The sequence below is a fragment of the Fomitiporia mediterranea genome (assembly GCF_000271605.1).
Source record: "Fomitiporia mediterranea MF3/22 unplaced genomic scaffold FOMMEscaffold_9, whole genome shotgun sequence".
NCBI classification, from domain to species: domain Eukaryota; kingdom Fungi; phylum Basidiomycota; class Agaricomycetes; order Hymenochaetales; family Hymenochaetaceae; genus Fomitiporia; species Fomitiporia mediterranea.
The window spans coordinates 2,490,815-2,504,631 of record NW_006760394.1 but is presented as its reverse complement, the minus strand read 5'-3'; the positions used below and the strand labels follow the sequence as shown (position 1 = coordinate 2,504,631).

The 13,817-nt window shown below is 39.0% G+C and overlaps 4 protein-coding genes across 4 annotated transcripts; 1 reads left to right on the top strand and 3 right to left on the bottom strand.

The window, feature by feature from the left end:
* Nucleotides 1–351: 351 nt before the first annotated feature.
* On the top strand, nt 352–1,564 carry FOMMEDRAFT_136097 (uncharacterized protein; the record flags this gene model as incomplete). The annotated part of the gene is made up of 2 exons (XM_007269368.1): nt 352–681; nt 758–1,564. 2 exons carry the CDS (start codon nt 352–354, stop codon nt 1,562–1,564), a joined length of 1,137 nt encoding a protein of 378 aa, XP_007269430.1.
* A 1,268-nt stretch (nt 1,565–2,832) lies between these two features.
* Nucleotides 2,833–4,642, bottom strand: FOMMEDRAFT_159424 (uncharacterized protein; the record flags this gene model as incomplete). The annotated part of the gene is made up of 3 exons (XM_007269367.1): nt 2,833–3,576; nt 3,644–3,739; nt 3,812–4,642. The coding sequence occupies 3 exons, from the start codon at nt 4,640–4,642 to the stop codon at nt 2,833–2,835; spliced, it is 1,671 nt and encodes a 556-aa protein (XP_007269429.1).
* A 1,216-nt stretch (nt 4,643–5,858) lies between these two features.
* FOMMEDRAFT_30622 (uncharacterized protein) lies at nt 5,859–7,357 on the bottom strand (the record flags this gene model as incomplete). The annotated part of the gene is made up of 3 exons (XM_007269366.1): nt 5,859–6,314; nt 6,377–6,466; nt 6,524–7,357. The coding sequence occupies 3 exons, from the start codon at nt 7,355–7,357 to the stop codon at nt 5,859–5,861; spliced, it is 1,380 nt and encodes a 459-aa protein (XP_007269428.1).
* Nucleotides 7,358–11,819: 4,462 nt separating this feature from the next.
* Nucleotides 11,820–13,643, bottom strand: FOMMEDRAFT_187149 (uncharacterized protein; the record flags this gene model as incomplete). Its single annotated transcript, XM_007269365.1, has 13 exons — nt 11,820–11,979; nt 12,057–12,134; nt 12,197–12,284; nt 12,341–12,407; nt 12,460–12,504; nt 12,572–12,610; nt 12,684–12,770; nt 12,827–12,862; nt 12,954–13,000; nt 13,053–13,072; nt 13,148–13,358; nt 13,425–13,522; nt 13,552–13,643. The coding sequence occupies 13 exons, from the start codon at nt 13,641–13,643 to the stop codon at nt 11,820–11,822; spliced, it is 1,068 nt and encodes a 355-aa protein (XP_007269427.1).
* Between the last annotated feature and the right edge of the window lie 174 nt (nt 13,644–13,817).

Sequence of the window (13,817 nt, the reverse complement as noted above, 5' to 3'; positions counted from 1 at the left end):
GTCGCTGGGAAAGACCAATGACTATCCGTAAGTTCTTTCCGATTGCGGTCCCTCGTAGAAGCATCGACAAGCGTGTGAAGTCATACCTGTCTGCCTTTCTTCTCGTCGACATCCGCCATTATCATTCCCTCTTATATTTCAACCACGTAGTCCAAGGCTAACGCGTCGTTTTCCTCGACTGGTAGACACCGACGTACATCCTCCAGTATGTCGCACGCCAACTCAATAGCCTCCTCCCAACGACATATCCTCGCCGACCACGACTACACCCTACCTCTCGAACCTCCCAACGCCCCCTTCACTGGCCTCCCCCAACAAGCACCTGGCTCCCCAAGTAGCAGTCTACGAACCATGACCGGTCCAGGACCCGCCGTCAACACCAACTCCGACAACGCCTCAACAACCAACAACTCCCTCTCCGTCAACTTCTTCCCCTCAAAATTTTCATATCCATTTCTCTCCCCTGGTGGGATGTACAAACGTAAAGGCAAAGGCGGCAAGGGTGGGGCAGCGGTGATACCTAAACAAGGAGGTGGGAGAGAGGCTTTCAAGAGTGGGGAGGCGCGTATGCCGGGTGAGAAGGATGAGGATTATGATGGTGTGGACATGACTCGTGGAACGTGGAAGTCGAAATTGAGGTGGAATCGATTTAAGTGGATATTATTTTGTACCAATTTACTCGTGCGTTCTGATCCTCCTAGTCTTCCTTCCCATTACTATTTCTTAATATTGATGATTATTAACTGATAATGCGCAGGTGTCCATATACTCTCTCGTCTCCCTCATCTTCTGCCTCCTCACCTGGTTCAACGTCTGGACACACGCAGACGTCATCCGCGTCGGGAACCGCACCGTCCTCATCCTCTCCACAATAGCCTCAACCTTCGGTATCCTCTCCTCTCTCATCGGCTGGGCAGGCATCTTCCTAAACAACCGCAGCTTCCTCGCAACATACAACCTCCTACTCTGGATAACATTCGCGTTCATCTGTGCTCCTGGTTACGTAGCTTATAAAACTCGAACATTCAACCTCGAAGGGAAAGTCAACGCTCAATGGTCTCGGGACCTCGGTACCACGGGTCGTCTTCGCATTCAAAATCAATTAGGGTGTTGTGGATATTACAGTCCCTTCGTAGAAGCTACCTCTTCTCAACTCTGTTACGCTCGATCCGTACTCCCGGGGTGTAAAAATCCTTATCTCAAATTCGAACGCACCACACTCGAAAGGTGGTATTCGATTGCTTTCGGACTCGTACCTTTTCACCTTGCAGCGATTTTAGCAGCGTTGCTTTGTTCGAATCATGTGACGTATAGGTTTGGGAAGGGGATGATGCCGAAGCGGTATAGGTTGAGTGTGGGGAGTATGGCTGTTATTATGGATAATTATGCGAATCAGCTTGTGGAACAATTCGGAGCAGACGTAGCCTCTGAACTAATCGCGCGGTCGAGATCGAACTTGAACCTTGTAGGGAGTGTTCCGAGTTTGCATTATGGATTCGGGAATGGGATAGGGAGTGGGAGTGGGACGAATACACCCTCGCTTGTTGATGCGAAGAAGTTGTGACAAGTAGGATGGGTGGGACTCGTGGGAGGTGGAGGTAGGAGGTGAGATGTAGGATATACGTGTAGTAGAATTTTGGACTCTGGATATCTTTGCTCTTTGTTTTATCTGTCGTTCCTTCTTTTGTTTTCCTGTCCCTCCTTTGCATTGTTGTTTCGTTGTTTTTTGGGATGTTACTACTCATGTCTTACCCTTCTTACAACTACCCATTTTCCGTCTTCTCCCTTCACACTGTGTCATCTTCGTCTTATTATCTTACTTCATTCATTTCCCTGTTGTTGTTTGTTGTTTGTAATCAGTCGTTCAGTCGTTAGTTGTTCTGTTATCTCTAAAACTTTCTGTTGTTGAAACTTTCATCTGTGTTTCCATTGTCGAATAATAGTACTTAAATATTAATTTTAAAGACTTAAAATTGGTATGCCTTGTTGAATCTCTAAGCATTAATATTACTTCCATTTACTTATTCAATTTCAATCACTGTATCTTCTGCTCTTACTTCTATTACTCCACCATTTGTTGGTCCACTCTCTCTATTGTTTCACAACTGTATTGTTTGTTTAGTGTCCAGGTTCAGTTAAACTGCAGATTTGGCTTATATTCATTTCTAACTGTTTACTTTTTACTTTTTACTGTTTCTAATCTTTTTACTTTTTACTGTTTTTAATCTTTTGACTTTTAACTTTTGAGCAACTGTGTTGTATTGTTTTAATTTGCTTTACTTTAGTAATACATTTATTATTCTAAATCCTTATTGAAAAATTTTATACTATTGAGCAAGAATATGAGTACAGAATAGTTACTGTAAAGGCAATAATATACAGATATATATTGTAATATTGATAAACATATGCTAATGTCTTACTAGTTAGAGACTAGAAGGAACTGAGACTACTTGAGCTATTTTACCCTAAGCATTGGATTTATATACAACTCTCTTCATTATAGTCCCAAGATGTTTAAGGAAAATAAGAGTACTTAATCCTGTATATAACATATTGCTCAATACTAAACACTAACTGTCTTATTACTGTAAAATGCTGAACAGTCTGGTAATTGATTCAATATCATTTATAATTAAGATATATCTCTTCACACTAAAGGGTAAAATATTGTGAAATTGAGTAGTTATCCTAGTAACATAGGTTACTATAAATACTGTTTGCTCCTATTATCTAATTACTTCCTTCCTTCCTTTCTTTCAGAAGTATCACACCCTTCCCTGCACTTATTTCTCGCAAAAAGAAATGTTTTCGCATCACGGCTAAGATCTGTTAAAAATGGCTAATTCCCCGTTGAGCCATCACTTGTCTCTTGTAATAGTCAGCAGTTGCTGGACTTTCTCTTTCTAGTATCTTCATTGTTTCCCAATCACTCATGCCAGGTCCTGGTGCACGCCCGCCCATGGATCCGCTCGTTCCAGCACCATTTTCTATTTGCTGTGGAATATACTTATAGGTTGTAGTTTCTTCGTCATCTTCGTCATCTTCATCTTCATCTACTGAATCTTCCGTATAGTCTGTACTTTCTGCATATTCTGAGCCGTATGTAGATCCGTAATTCCCATATGCTGCACTTCCTGCACTTGCACCCTCGTAACCATTCATAGGGAATGAATACGACTGCCGTGGTAAATTAAATTCTGGTGCGCCAGCTGTTGGCCATGTTTGTGATGTTCTGATTGGGTATTTTTGTGCATTAGCAGCTTTTGCCCTTTCTTCTTTAAGTTTAAGCTCCTCTACACGTCTCTCCACCGCACCCCTCAGTGCAACACTGATACAAGCTTGGGCATTCTCCTTTATGCCCTCGTCGTACTCCTCCATGCGTTTGGTAATGACTTCCTCCCGTTCCTCATGTTCCCTCAACTCATTTTCATAGTTTTCTCTTGCCAGCTTTGCTTTTTCTGATCCCTTCTCGAATATGTCAAGAACACCGTCTCTAACCCGAACGTTATGCTTGTCTAGCGTTTCTGTCTCGTTATTCCGATGTGCTTTGATTCTGTCGCGTATGTTTCTGAACTGTGGGGCAATGGAAAATCAGTTCATATATCATTGTATGGAATCTTAAAACGAAGGTAATGCAAACTTTTCCAAATGTATCTCTCCTTGCCTCCTGCTCTATCGCACTTGGTTGTTCGTCTTTTGGCTTTCCTGCCAAATATCTATCCGAATGGAACTGTTGCTAAAGAGTTCACCGAATAAATGTCAACTTTTTAAATTACAATTTGTATTGGTAGTAAGAGATTTGGCGCACCAAAGATCTATTGATTTGTATAAACCCATCTTCTGTACATAGATGTGTTGGAAGTCCCAGTTCAGAAAACAGGTCGCGTAATTCTTGAACATATTCAACGTATTCTTTATTCTTTGGATCACACACAACTGTAATTTTCTTCGGTGCCTCCAAGAGGGCAGGCTTCTTTTTCGTAGTTGCTGTACTTCTAGACGCAGGAGGACGCTTACTAGCTTCCCTCTTAGTAGCGTTCTGTACCTTTGCTTTTCCTGCCGTCTTTAAATTTGAGGAACTGTCTGAGTCAACTCCCGGCTCCCCATTCGCTGTAGGGGCCGAACTAAGCGTTGTTGTACGCCTCTTAGGTGTTGTCTTCTTTTCTGCTTGTCGTGCACCATTACCCACCTTTTGCCTGGCCGGCTCTGCTTTAGACTGAGTTGGAGTGGAAAAAAGCCCTGTTGGACGTCTACTAGTTCTAGGCCTCTTTTTGAGGTCTGGTTGCTCGCCATCTGCCTGCTTGGCCTTTGTTTTCGTAGGAACATCAGCCCTTGATGCACGTCTACTCAGTGATGTCCCAGTGTCCGATTGCTCTTCATCCTTCACCCCGACTGGTTTGTCACCATTCCTTGTTCTGTGTTTTCTACGTTCGGTAGTATGCACCTCGGCCACGCTTTCACGCCTAGGACTTCTGCGTTTATGACGATGATGTCTGTCTCTATCGCCTCTTCCCCCTCGATCATGAGTATGCTTATGTTGCCGATGTTTTGAACGTTCGCCATTGTCATGGCCGGAAGAACTGCTACTGTGTCTTCCTTTAGCTCTCCGTCCACCTCCCTGAGGAGGTATCCTAAACATCTTGTGAATGTCCCCTAAGTAATATGACTATATGAGTGATGCTTTCTGCAGTTATATTGCCTCCTTCTCTTTTAACCCCTCTCCAGACGCAAAGGAGTAATACAAGCCTTCCAATTTCCCACCTTTCATGCCGTCACGAGGGTCAGATCATAGATAAATTGCAATCAGTAAGCAATGCAAAAATTCGGCATCAGTCAATGTACGCAGTCATATCAGCCAACACCAAATATGGGCGAGAAGCAAAACTAGACTTTGAAACTGGCCGTGCCAAGAGTTTCAAGGGATGATCTTTCTAGAGTTTGCACTAAACAGTACCTGAGATTGATTTAAAGGAATAATTCCCGCGCTCTGTGTATAGTACTGTATACCTTTCTCCTTGGTGACTATCAGAATTCGTTACTCTTGCTTTTGCCGAATCGGTCTACCTCCAATTACCTTATACCTTTCAGCAATGTGTTTGAGACATTGAAGGCTGCAGCACTGACTATGCTGTTCATGTTCTGGTTTAGGTACTTAAGAAGCAAAAAAGCAAAGCTGTGATGCCATTGATTTCGGATCACCTTGGATACTATTGCCAACTAATCTAGGGAATACTTCACAACACAAATCTGAATGACCAATCAAGCTTGCTACAATATTCTTACATACATATTCGAATGTGCAAAGAGGAGATGGGAGTACACAGTCAACCAATGATAATTCTGAAGGAAGACATAACTCAAGTGTCTAATCCTACTCTGGTCCTACTGAAACGTTCGTGCACACTTTACGAAATTTAGTCATTTTTATTTTATTTTAATTTCTTGCTATTCTAAGGAAATTTAATGGGACATTAGGAGATTCGATCTGGATTATGTTACAACGAAATAAATCGCAGTATAATCGATCTCTACTTAGATTCCCTAGATACTCTTGAACAATATAACAATATATGTTGAACATTGAAAAAACTAGTACTTATCAATTTGAACTTCACACTATTCAATGAATTCTCTCATTCCCTATCAATGTTGATCCAAAACAAGAATGCTGTGTTATCCTAATTACCAGTACTGGTGACATACAGTGATTGCAAACTACCATATGGAACCTATCCTTTCATACCTTGCATACAATATGAGTACTTAAGTTCTGTAGTAACTACTAGTAAGAAGGAACATTCAAATTCTTTTTAAATTATGAACAGGCAGCTTGTTCATTGTCTTTACTGTGCTGCTCACAACCTGGCCAGATAGTCCAGTGTTTGGCTAGCAGACCAGGATCCAGGAGGTGCATCAGAATTATTCTGAACACTTCTTGGCAACGAGGATGTGTGCTGAGGAGTTGCTGATGTCCCTCGGATAGTATACCATGGCGGCGTGTATGAAAACTGTTCTTTATACCTTCTTCTCTTTTCCTCCTCTTCGAGCTCTTTTATGTGTGCCTTCAGTCTGGCTCTCATAGCCGTCTTGATACAAGCTTGAGTTTTCTCATTTATGCCCTTATCGTACTCTGCCATAAGTTTCTTTATAATCTCGTGATCATTATTGTCTATGAGATACTCTTTGTAGTCTTCTCGCTCTTCCTTTGCTTTCCTCTCTGCTCTATCAAACACGTCTTTGACACCATTGACATAATGATTATCTCCTTCGTTTAACTCACACTTTTTGATATTCTTATATGTCGCATTAAACTGAAACAATGTAAAAAATCAGTTCAACTGTAGAGACTGAGTCTAGATTGGAAGAAACAGACTTCATTCCACACATCATATTTTGCCTTATTCTCCAGCTTGACACTGTTCGACTGATCGTCATTCTTGACTTTACTTGAATGGAATTCTTTCTAAAGGAAACAAGTAACGTTAACTGATACTACTGTTCCAGAGAATATTTGGCGTACTAATGTATGAGGAACTTGCTCGAATGCTGCTCTTGTGCGTAAGTAAGGTGGAAGGCCCAGGAACTCGAACAGGTCTGATACTTGTTTTGTATAACGAAGCAATATGTCAGTATTGGGCTGAGAGTCTTCTGAAGAGTCAGTCTCAGAGTGAGAATTTTCTGATTCAGTCTCAGCTTGAGAATTCTCGGATGATTCGGCCTCAGGCTGGGAGTCTTCTGCTAACTCAGCGTGAGAGTATTCTGATGCATGAGACTCAGTTTGAGAGAACCTTGATGCTTTGGAGTCAGCAAGAGAGTGTCCCGATGCTTGTGATTCAGTAAGAGAGTGTTGTGATGTATGTGAGCTAGTACGAGAGTGTTGTGACTCTAAGTCCGACAAGTTGTCAGTTTCCTCCTGTTTCTTAATGCCTACTTCAGAGGAGGCCTCTGTATTATGAGTACTTGGGGATTTTCCCGGAGTAGCTTTGCTTTTAGTACTTATGGAAGTATGTCCGGTCCCTTTGTAGCTTCCTGGCTCTATAGCACAGTGATTGTTGTCCTTGTGTCTATGTTTCATCATTCTCTGAGCAGGTTTTTTCGGTTCCTCCTTGGACCTCTTTTTCTTAGCAATCCATACTCGCTGCTTACTTGGCTGTTTCTCCTCTTGTTGCTTTCGTACATTTTCCTTAGATTTTTGTTGCTGCACCTTGACCTGTTTATGATGCTTGCTACTAGTGTGTTGGCTTTGATGTTCAGATCTTCCAGCATTCCCATTCTCATTGCCCAAGTTATCTGATACTACTTTTGCAATTTTTTTGGCTCCCTTATTCTGAGATGATTTTGTCCTCCTAAACATTATGTGTATGCAACCCAGAAATTGTGAAAAGTTGATAATCTATAAAGTGTAATATCCAGCTTTATATACTCTATAATTGCAAAGTATTAGTACAATATACTATAGCTCCTAGTAGGCCTAGCCCTTAATGCTGATTCAGTATTGCACAAAGTACAAATAATATTCATCTGTCTTAAAGTTTAGTGTATATCTTACAAAGCTTCACCTGTGTTTACATTTGCAGCTTAATCTCTTAATTTCTTTTATACTGTTACTATTGATGAATCCAAGACTCAAGGTGGCTAATGTAACTTATGAAGCAAAGGGTCACACCTTGTAACTAGAGGTGTAATACATGTGAAGTACTAACTAAGGTTGATATACAACCTGTAACTATTAATACAGTCTATCCTGTTTAAGAAATACTAGATGATAATGTAGGAGCAAAGGGAGTATTACAGATTATAGTATAAGATAGGTTACCAAAATTGCTACAACTATTAGTACATTTGAAAGAAACAATAGCTCCATTAAGTAGATTCCACATTATTTAACAATGTGAGGTAGTTCCTGTCTACAGACCTAGAGTACAACCTTTGTATTTCCAGTATTGATTGAGACAAAGTAGGGAAGCTAATAGTATACTAACAATTATGTATAATAGAATAATACAGTCAATACACTTGTTTATCTCTTACTAGAGACTTATTAAGAACACAAATTTAGAAAGCCACTCTATATATTTTATTCTCTCATACTTACTAGAGTGTTTTAGACTTGTAGTCCTTCTGTTATTTCTAAAGAAATGACTTTCTATCTTCTTTTTACCTTTTGCTAATAATGTATATATGTATTTGGATATTAGAGTACTCTCTACACTTTCAATTATTATAAAAATCATAGAGTAAAGTTACAATGTCCTCACCTAAGATTATTTTCTGTATTTGCTTAAACTAAATAAGTGAATACTGTACTGTATAAATCTGAATGGCTAATCAAGTATACTACAATACTACACACATATATATATACAAAGATACAAGGAAGTAGTATTAACATAGTCTATAAGAATACTTCTGAAGGACTGAAGGAAGAGATACTTTAATTGCCTACCCTTACCTGTCTAATCCCTTAGTTTTACTAGAATAATATTGGGTAATAGTCTTACAAGATTCACTTTATTATTTACTCTTCTTAAGTATAATTAATATTATAGTAGGAGAGTTAATTAGACCTGTGACAAGGAGAGAACAATCTGTACAACTTGTCTCTAGTATAGTATGTACAAAGAACTTTGGATTAGATTGACTTAGCTGCTTGGTCACAAATCTCCCTCCTTAACTATTAGTGTTAATTTAAATCTTATTTAAATAGATAAAAACATAGTATTACTCAAACTATTACTACTACTGTTTATAATACAACAAAATAGTTTGAGAAAGTGTTTTCTTTATTTTATTTCAGTATCTACTTCCTGTAGTAGAAAAAGACTTTTCAAGTATGCTCTATTTTAGAAATTTAGACAACTAATTTGTTCAGTTTAGTTAGGCTTTTCTTTACTGATTATAAGTTCTATATTGTTCTACATAGTCCTGTACTTGAGCAGGAGACCATGTCCTGTTAGAAGCTACAGAATCTGAATGAGATGATGTCTACTAAGGAACCCTGTTTGGCCCAGTAGTTAATATGTACTGTAGTGTATATCTACCAGATTTCTAGGTACTCTAAGTAGTAAAATATAGATTTGTATATGTATGTGGTTGGCTAGTTGTTAACAGGTTTGGTTGATACTGTGTTGCTGGAATTTTGTATGTATACTTCTGACTTGTCAAACTTTCTTTTGTACTTGTTCCTTTGTTTTTAATTCTCTTAGTTGACTCCTCTGTGTCTGTTTCATTAGTTGTACTTCCTTCACTTAATGTATCTCTGCTGGAATCTGAATAATATTGCTTTCCATATCCTTCATCTTTTTGTGCTTCCTTCTCCCTTTCTTCTTGTTCCTTGTTCTCTATAACAAGCTTCTCTATTCTTTTATTTACTGCCTCTATAAGTACTCTACAAATTTCATCTTTTATTACTTACTCAACCTCATCATTACTCTTTCCTTTTTTTCACAGCTTAGTCTCTTTCACAACTGTATTAATAAGGGCCCTTCCAAAATAGTCACAAACCCTGCTAGGAATTATATACTCCTTGTCTTTTTCCTTGTCAAGAATTGTTTTACATATTTCCTGAAACTATAATATTATAAATCAGCTCAGCAGTGTATAGTAACTGAAAATAAGACAATACTAACTTTACTCCATGCCTGTGCCTTTACCTTCTTCACCTTGGGTGAATCCTTTATTTTATCAGGATGGAAGTCTAGCTAAGGATTACAGATATAAAAATCATTTCAAGTCAGTCATACAAAGAATATTTAACATACTCTCATAAACTTTAGGACTTTAAGAGCTTTTTCTGACTATAAGTGATTTAGTAGCCCCAGCTCTTGAAATAATGAATCTATGTACTTTGTATACACAGAGACATTATCTCTATTATCCTTAAGCAAGTTTTACTAATAATTTTGTTACTCAGAGTGTGCCTTTAGTAATTCTTTCCATTTATCCTTCTTCTTAACTGTTTGATATTTACCTTTCTCCTACTGGTTTGTTCTTACCTTCTACCAGACCTCTCTGCACTATTGCCCCTGTTGTTTCAACTTCTAGATTCTAGTGAGTCCTTTAATAGGTTCTCTACTGTTCTATTTACAACCCTTCTAGAATGTTCCTGTGAAGGTATCTTGAACATCTTGTATATATGTTACTGAAATAAGAATAGCTCTATAATTCACAATGTTATTTATCCATTTTATAGCCTTTTTCTCAGTACAAAGGAGTACTATAGTAATATCTAGCTTTAAATTACTAACATCAATTTGCACACTGTACAAATATGGTTAGTGTTCATTTTACACTACAATGTATACCTTATAAAGCTTTATCTTTATCCATGTTTGCATCCACTTCTCTTACATTCCTTTGTATTTTTAATATTAATGTTATTATAGACTAGGCTGACTGAGCCAACCTACAAAGTAAGGATTCTGCTCTGTAACAAGTAATACATTATACTCTTTACTCTTTATACTAGCTAAAACTGTGTGAAACATAGTTAATTCTATCTTAATTAAGAAAGACTAGATTAGCATATAGAAGTAAAGGGAATACTACAGATTATACTAGTAATAAGGTTACTAAAATTGCTACTACTATCAGTACAGTTAAAAGAAACTACTATACCAAGCAGTTTCCCTATTACATATTGTAAGACCTGTCTAATTGTCTAATTCTTAGTATTAGTGTATATCCTTAGTAGTCTCTTATTTTATAAGGCAAAGGAATGGGTTTAGTGTTTTCTGGTTAATAGATTATCTGGTTTTGTCTACAGATTATACTGCTATCATTTTAAATTTATACAATAGTATAACAGTACTTAATATACTTATTTTGGTTCTTATATATACTTCACTCTTACTGACTCATTTATAAGTTACTTTCTTTATTTTTATAGCAATCCAAAGTAAGCAATCTCTTAACTCAATATAACTATATACATTATTCTACCAAAGCCCCATTTTGCTTCTAACAATTATTCTTATATAGTATTACTTAGATTCTTTATTTATCCAGTATCAAATAAAACATAACTCAAGTATTACATTATATTTTGTTGTTTAACTATCTAGACTGACCTTCATCTGAATATTCAATCAACTGTACTCTACTTCAATTTTTTACGTGCTGATTAATTGCATTATACAATTATACTGTCACTCGAAGTGAAAATAGCTTTGTACAATATAAATAAGCAAATTTTGGTTATAGCAAAACTTCTTATCAACACGTAAGTATCAAGTAACTGTTGAACGCCACATCGAGATGAGCTTTGCACGTCACTCAGATACGTTCGGTCTGTAACTAAATTACGTGTTTCATGTATTCATACCCGAAACAAGCCTTCTAGCTTTGCTGACATGGAAGAGGGTGGATGTCTAGTATTTCAATGCTCCCAGTCACAGCAGATATTATCTAACCTGTCTAGCACATGGGGTAAAGTGCTTCAAAGTTTGGCTTTTGTTTTGTTCACGGACTTTATCCACGGACGGGGACTGTCAAACTCCAGAAGTACTCTATCTCTTTGTACTATAGAACTAGCTTATAAGGCTTGACTGACAATAAATTTGTTTGAATGTACATATTTTGATATAGCTTCATATCAGCCATGATATCACGAGTTATATCCACGGCTTGTGTGAATCTCACGAAGAATAAAATGCATTCTTCATTCAAAATAGTACAGCGAGGAAAAAGCTACATAATATACCCTTATACAACGTTACGTTCACCCAGTTGCATTGCACGGTCCTGCCAATGTTGTCATTAAAATTGAAAAGCAAAGCAAGTTTGATCAGTCCACGTCATCTTCGCCAGAACTTTGATCAGACTAAAAGAAACCAAAGAAACACACCTGGAAGCCCAGATATACTCTCCACATTGTCACAAATGAACTGCGGAGACTGGTCGTTCGGCGTAGAGATGGAGAAGTCTTGGAACGTGATGTCCGGACAAGGTGCGTTTGCGCTGCACTCTATGTCGACCACTACAGTAATAAATTTGTAGCGGGTGAGGTATTAGAAGGGTAAATAAGAACCAGCAAAGGAAAAAGAGAAAGCTTACGTCTATTTGACGTTGACGTCCCTGCCCAGTCTGCATAGTGCAGGTCGCCGAATTGGAGGAACGAGGGTGTATCGCCCCTGCCAGCGGACCCGCAGAATTGTCAGCTTCTTTATACATACTATCGAAGCGAGATACTGACGAATGCCCTCCATTAGTCTGATACAAGTGCGTTGGCAAGTCTACTTGGTCCAAGGAAAAGTTCTTCATCGTTACATTGCTTACATGGCCTATCGCAGAAGATAGCATCACAAATTCTCAAAAAGGAGTAATGCGACGGACGTACCACCCCCGCCACCTCCACCACTCGGAGGTTCTCCGTTCACAGTTCCTGTCCACGACTTGAAATACACCTGACAGATAACTCCTAAGGGGATGATTTACTAAAAAGGACTTGCGACTTACTCCATTGTTCATGTTTGGTTGGATACTCGCGTTAATCCTGAGCAGCTACGAAAGACGAAGCTCATAGTGAATAATCGAAGAAAACTGAGGGAAAGCGTCAATGTGAACATACCGTGAAATCCTCAAGTGTCACATTCTCTACAATATCGTTCTGCGATTCAAACAGACAGCCGTAAGCCGTAAGACTCTCATAAGAAATACATATAGAAAGCTCGAGTTCCTACCAATCCAACGTATTGCCCCAACGACCCAAACGCAACACCGTTGCCGCCACGACATGTATAGTTCTTCGCGTGAAGGTTCGTCGTATTCTACTAACATTAATTCGACCTGAAATCCTAAGATGTCAATAAGATCGAGTACGTACACCTTTTACTGCGAGACAATCGTCTCCACATGTCACCTATCGAAGTGTGAATTGAGTTCCGACGTACAGGTTGATAGGAGGGAGCATTTGTGATATGAGGAAAGCTGAGAGAAGAGAAAAGACGTACGTCCCAGTTGAGAAGCTTGACATTGTCTGATCTGTACGTGTTCATTCCTGACAGCGTGTTAGGCCCAGCTACCTAAGGGATAGCGAAAACCAAACATACCATCCGTATTCGGTACGATACTATCCCCCAAAAATCCACCACAGACGAATTAATTTCTCTTCACAAACCACCACTTACAATAAAAACACACTCACTTCTGCCCAAAAAACTCCTCATTCCCATTCGTAGCATTATACACCATCCCATCATACACCACATCCTTCGACATCGCCACAGTATTACACCAGAACGGTGGAGATTGAATATAGAAGTTGCGTATTTGTGCGTGGGTGGATTGGAGGAGGGTGAGGGAGAGAGGACGGCCGTCGCCGTCTTGACGGGTGTGGGAGGTGAAGTAGTTCCACCCTGGCTGCACGGGGGTAAACGGTTCAGAGCTAGAAACAGAGGAAAGTTATTAGTTAAGGGACGGACGCACTTGACCGTTCCCATTTATCCCGCCTACATTGTGCGCGTCGATGATGAAGTTGCTTCCGGAGACGACGAACCAGGATGCTTGACTCTGTATTAGTGCTCCGCACCGTAGCGTAATTTACGGATACGCCTGCAGCGTATACGCTTACGCACCGTATCGTAAGAGAAAATTTTAGCTGAAAATACACGCGTATATTTACGCGCGTATGCGTATACCATGAGTAAAAAATTTCCGTATACGCCGTATACGAGTATACAGTATTACTAAGCATATTCTCTAATTAAATACTAAGTTTGAGTTTCTAAACCTCATTTACTTTACTTATTTATATACCAAATCATTTTAATACTATATAACAACCTTGTTTAACTTAAAAAGTACTAGTATGAGTA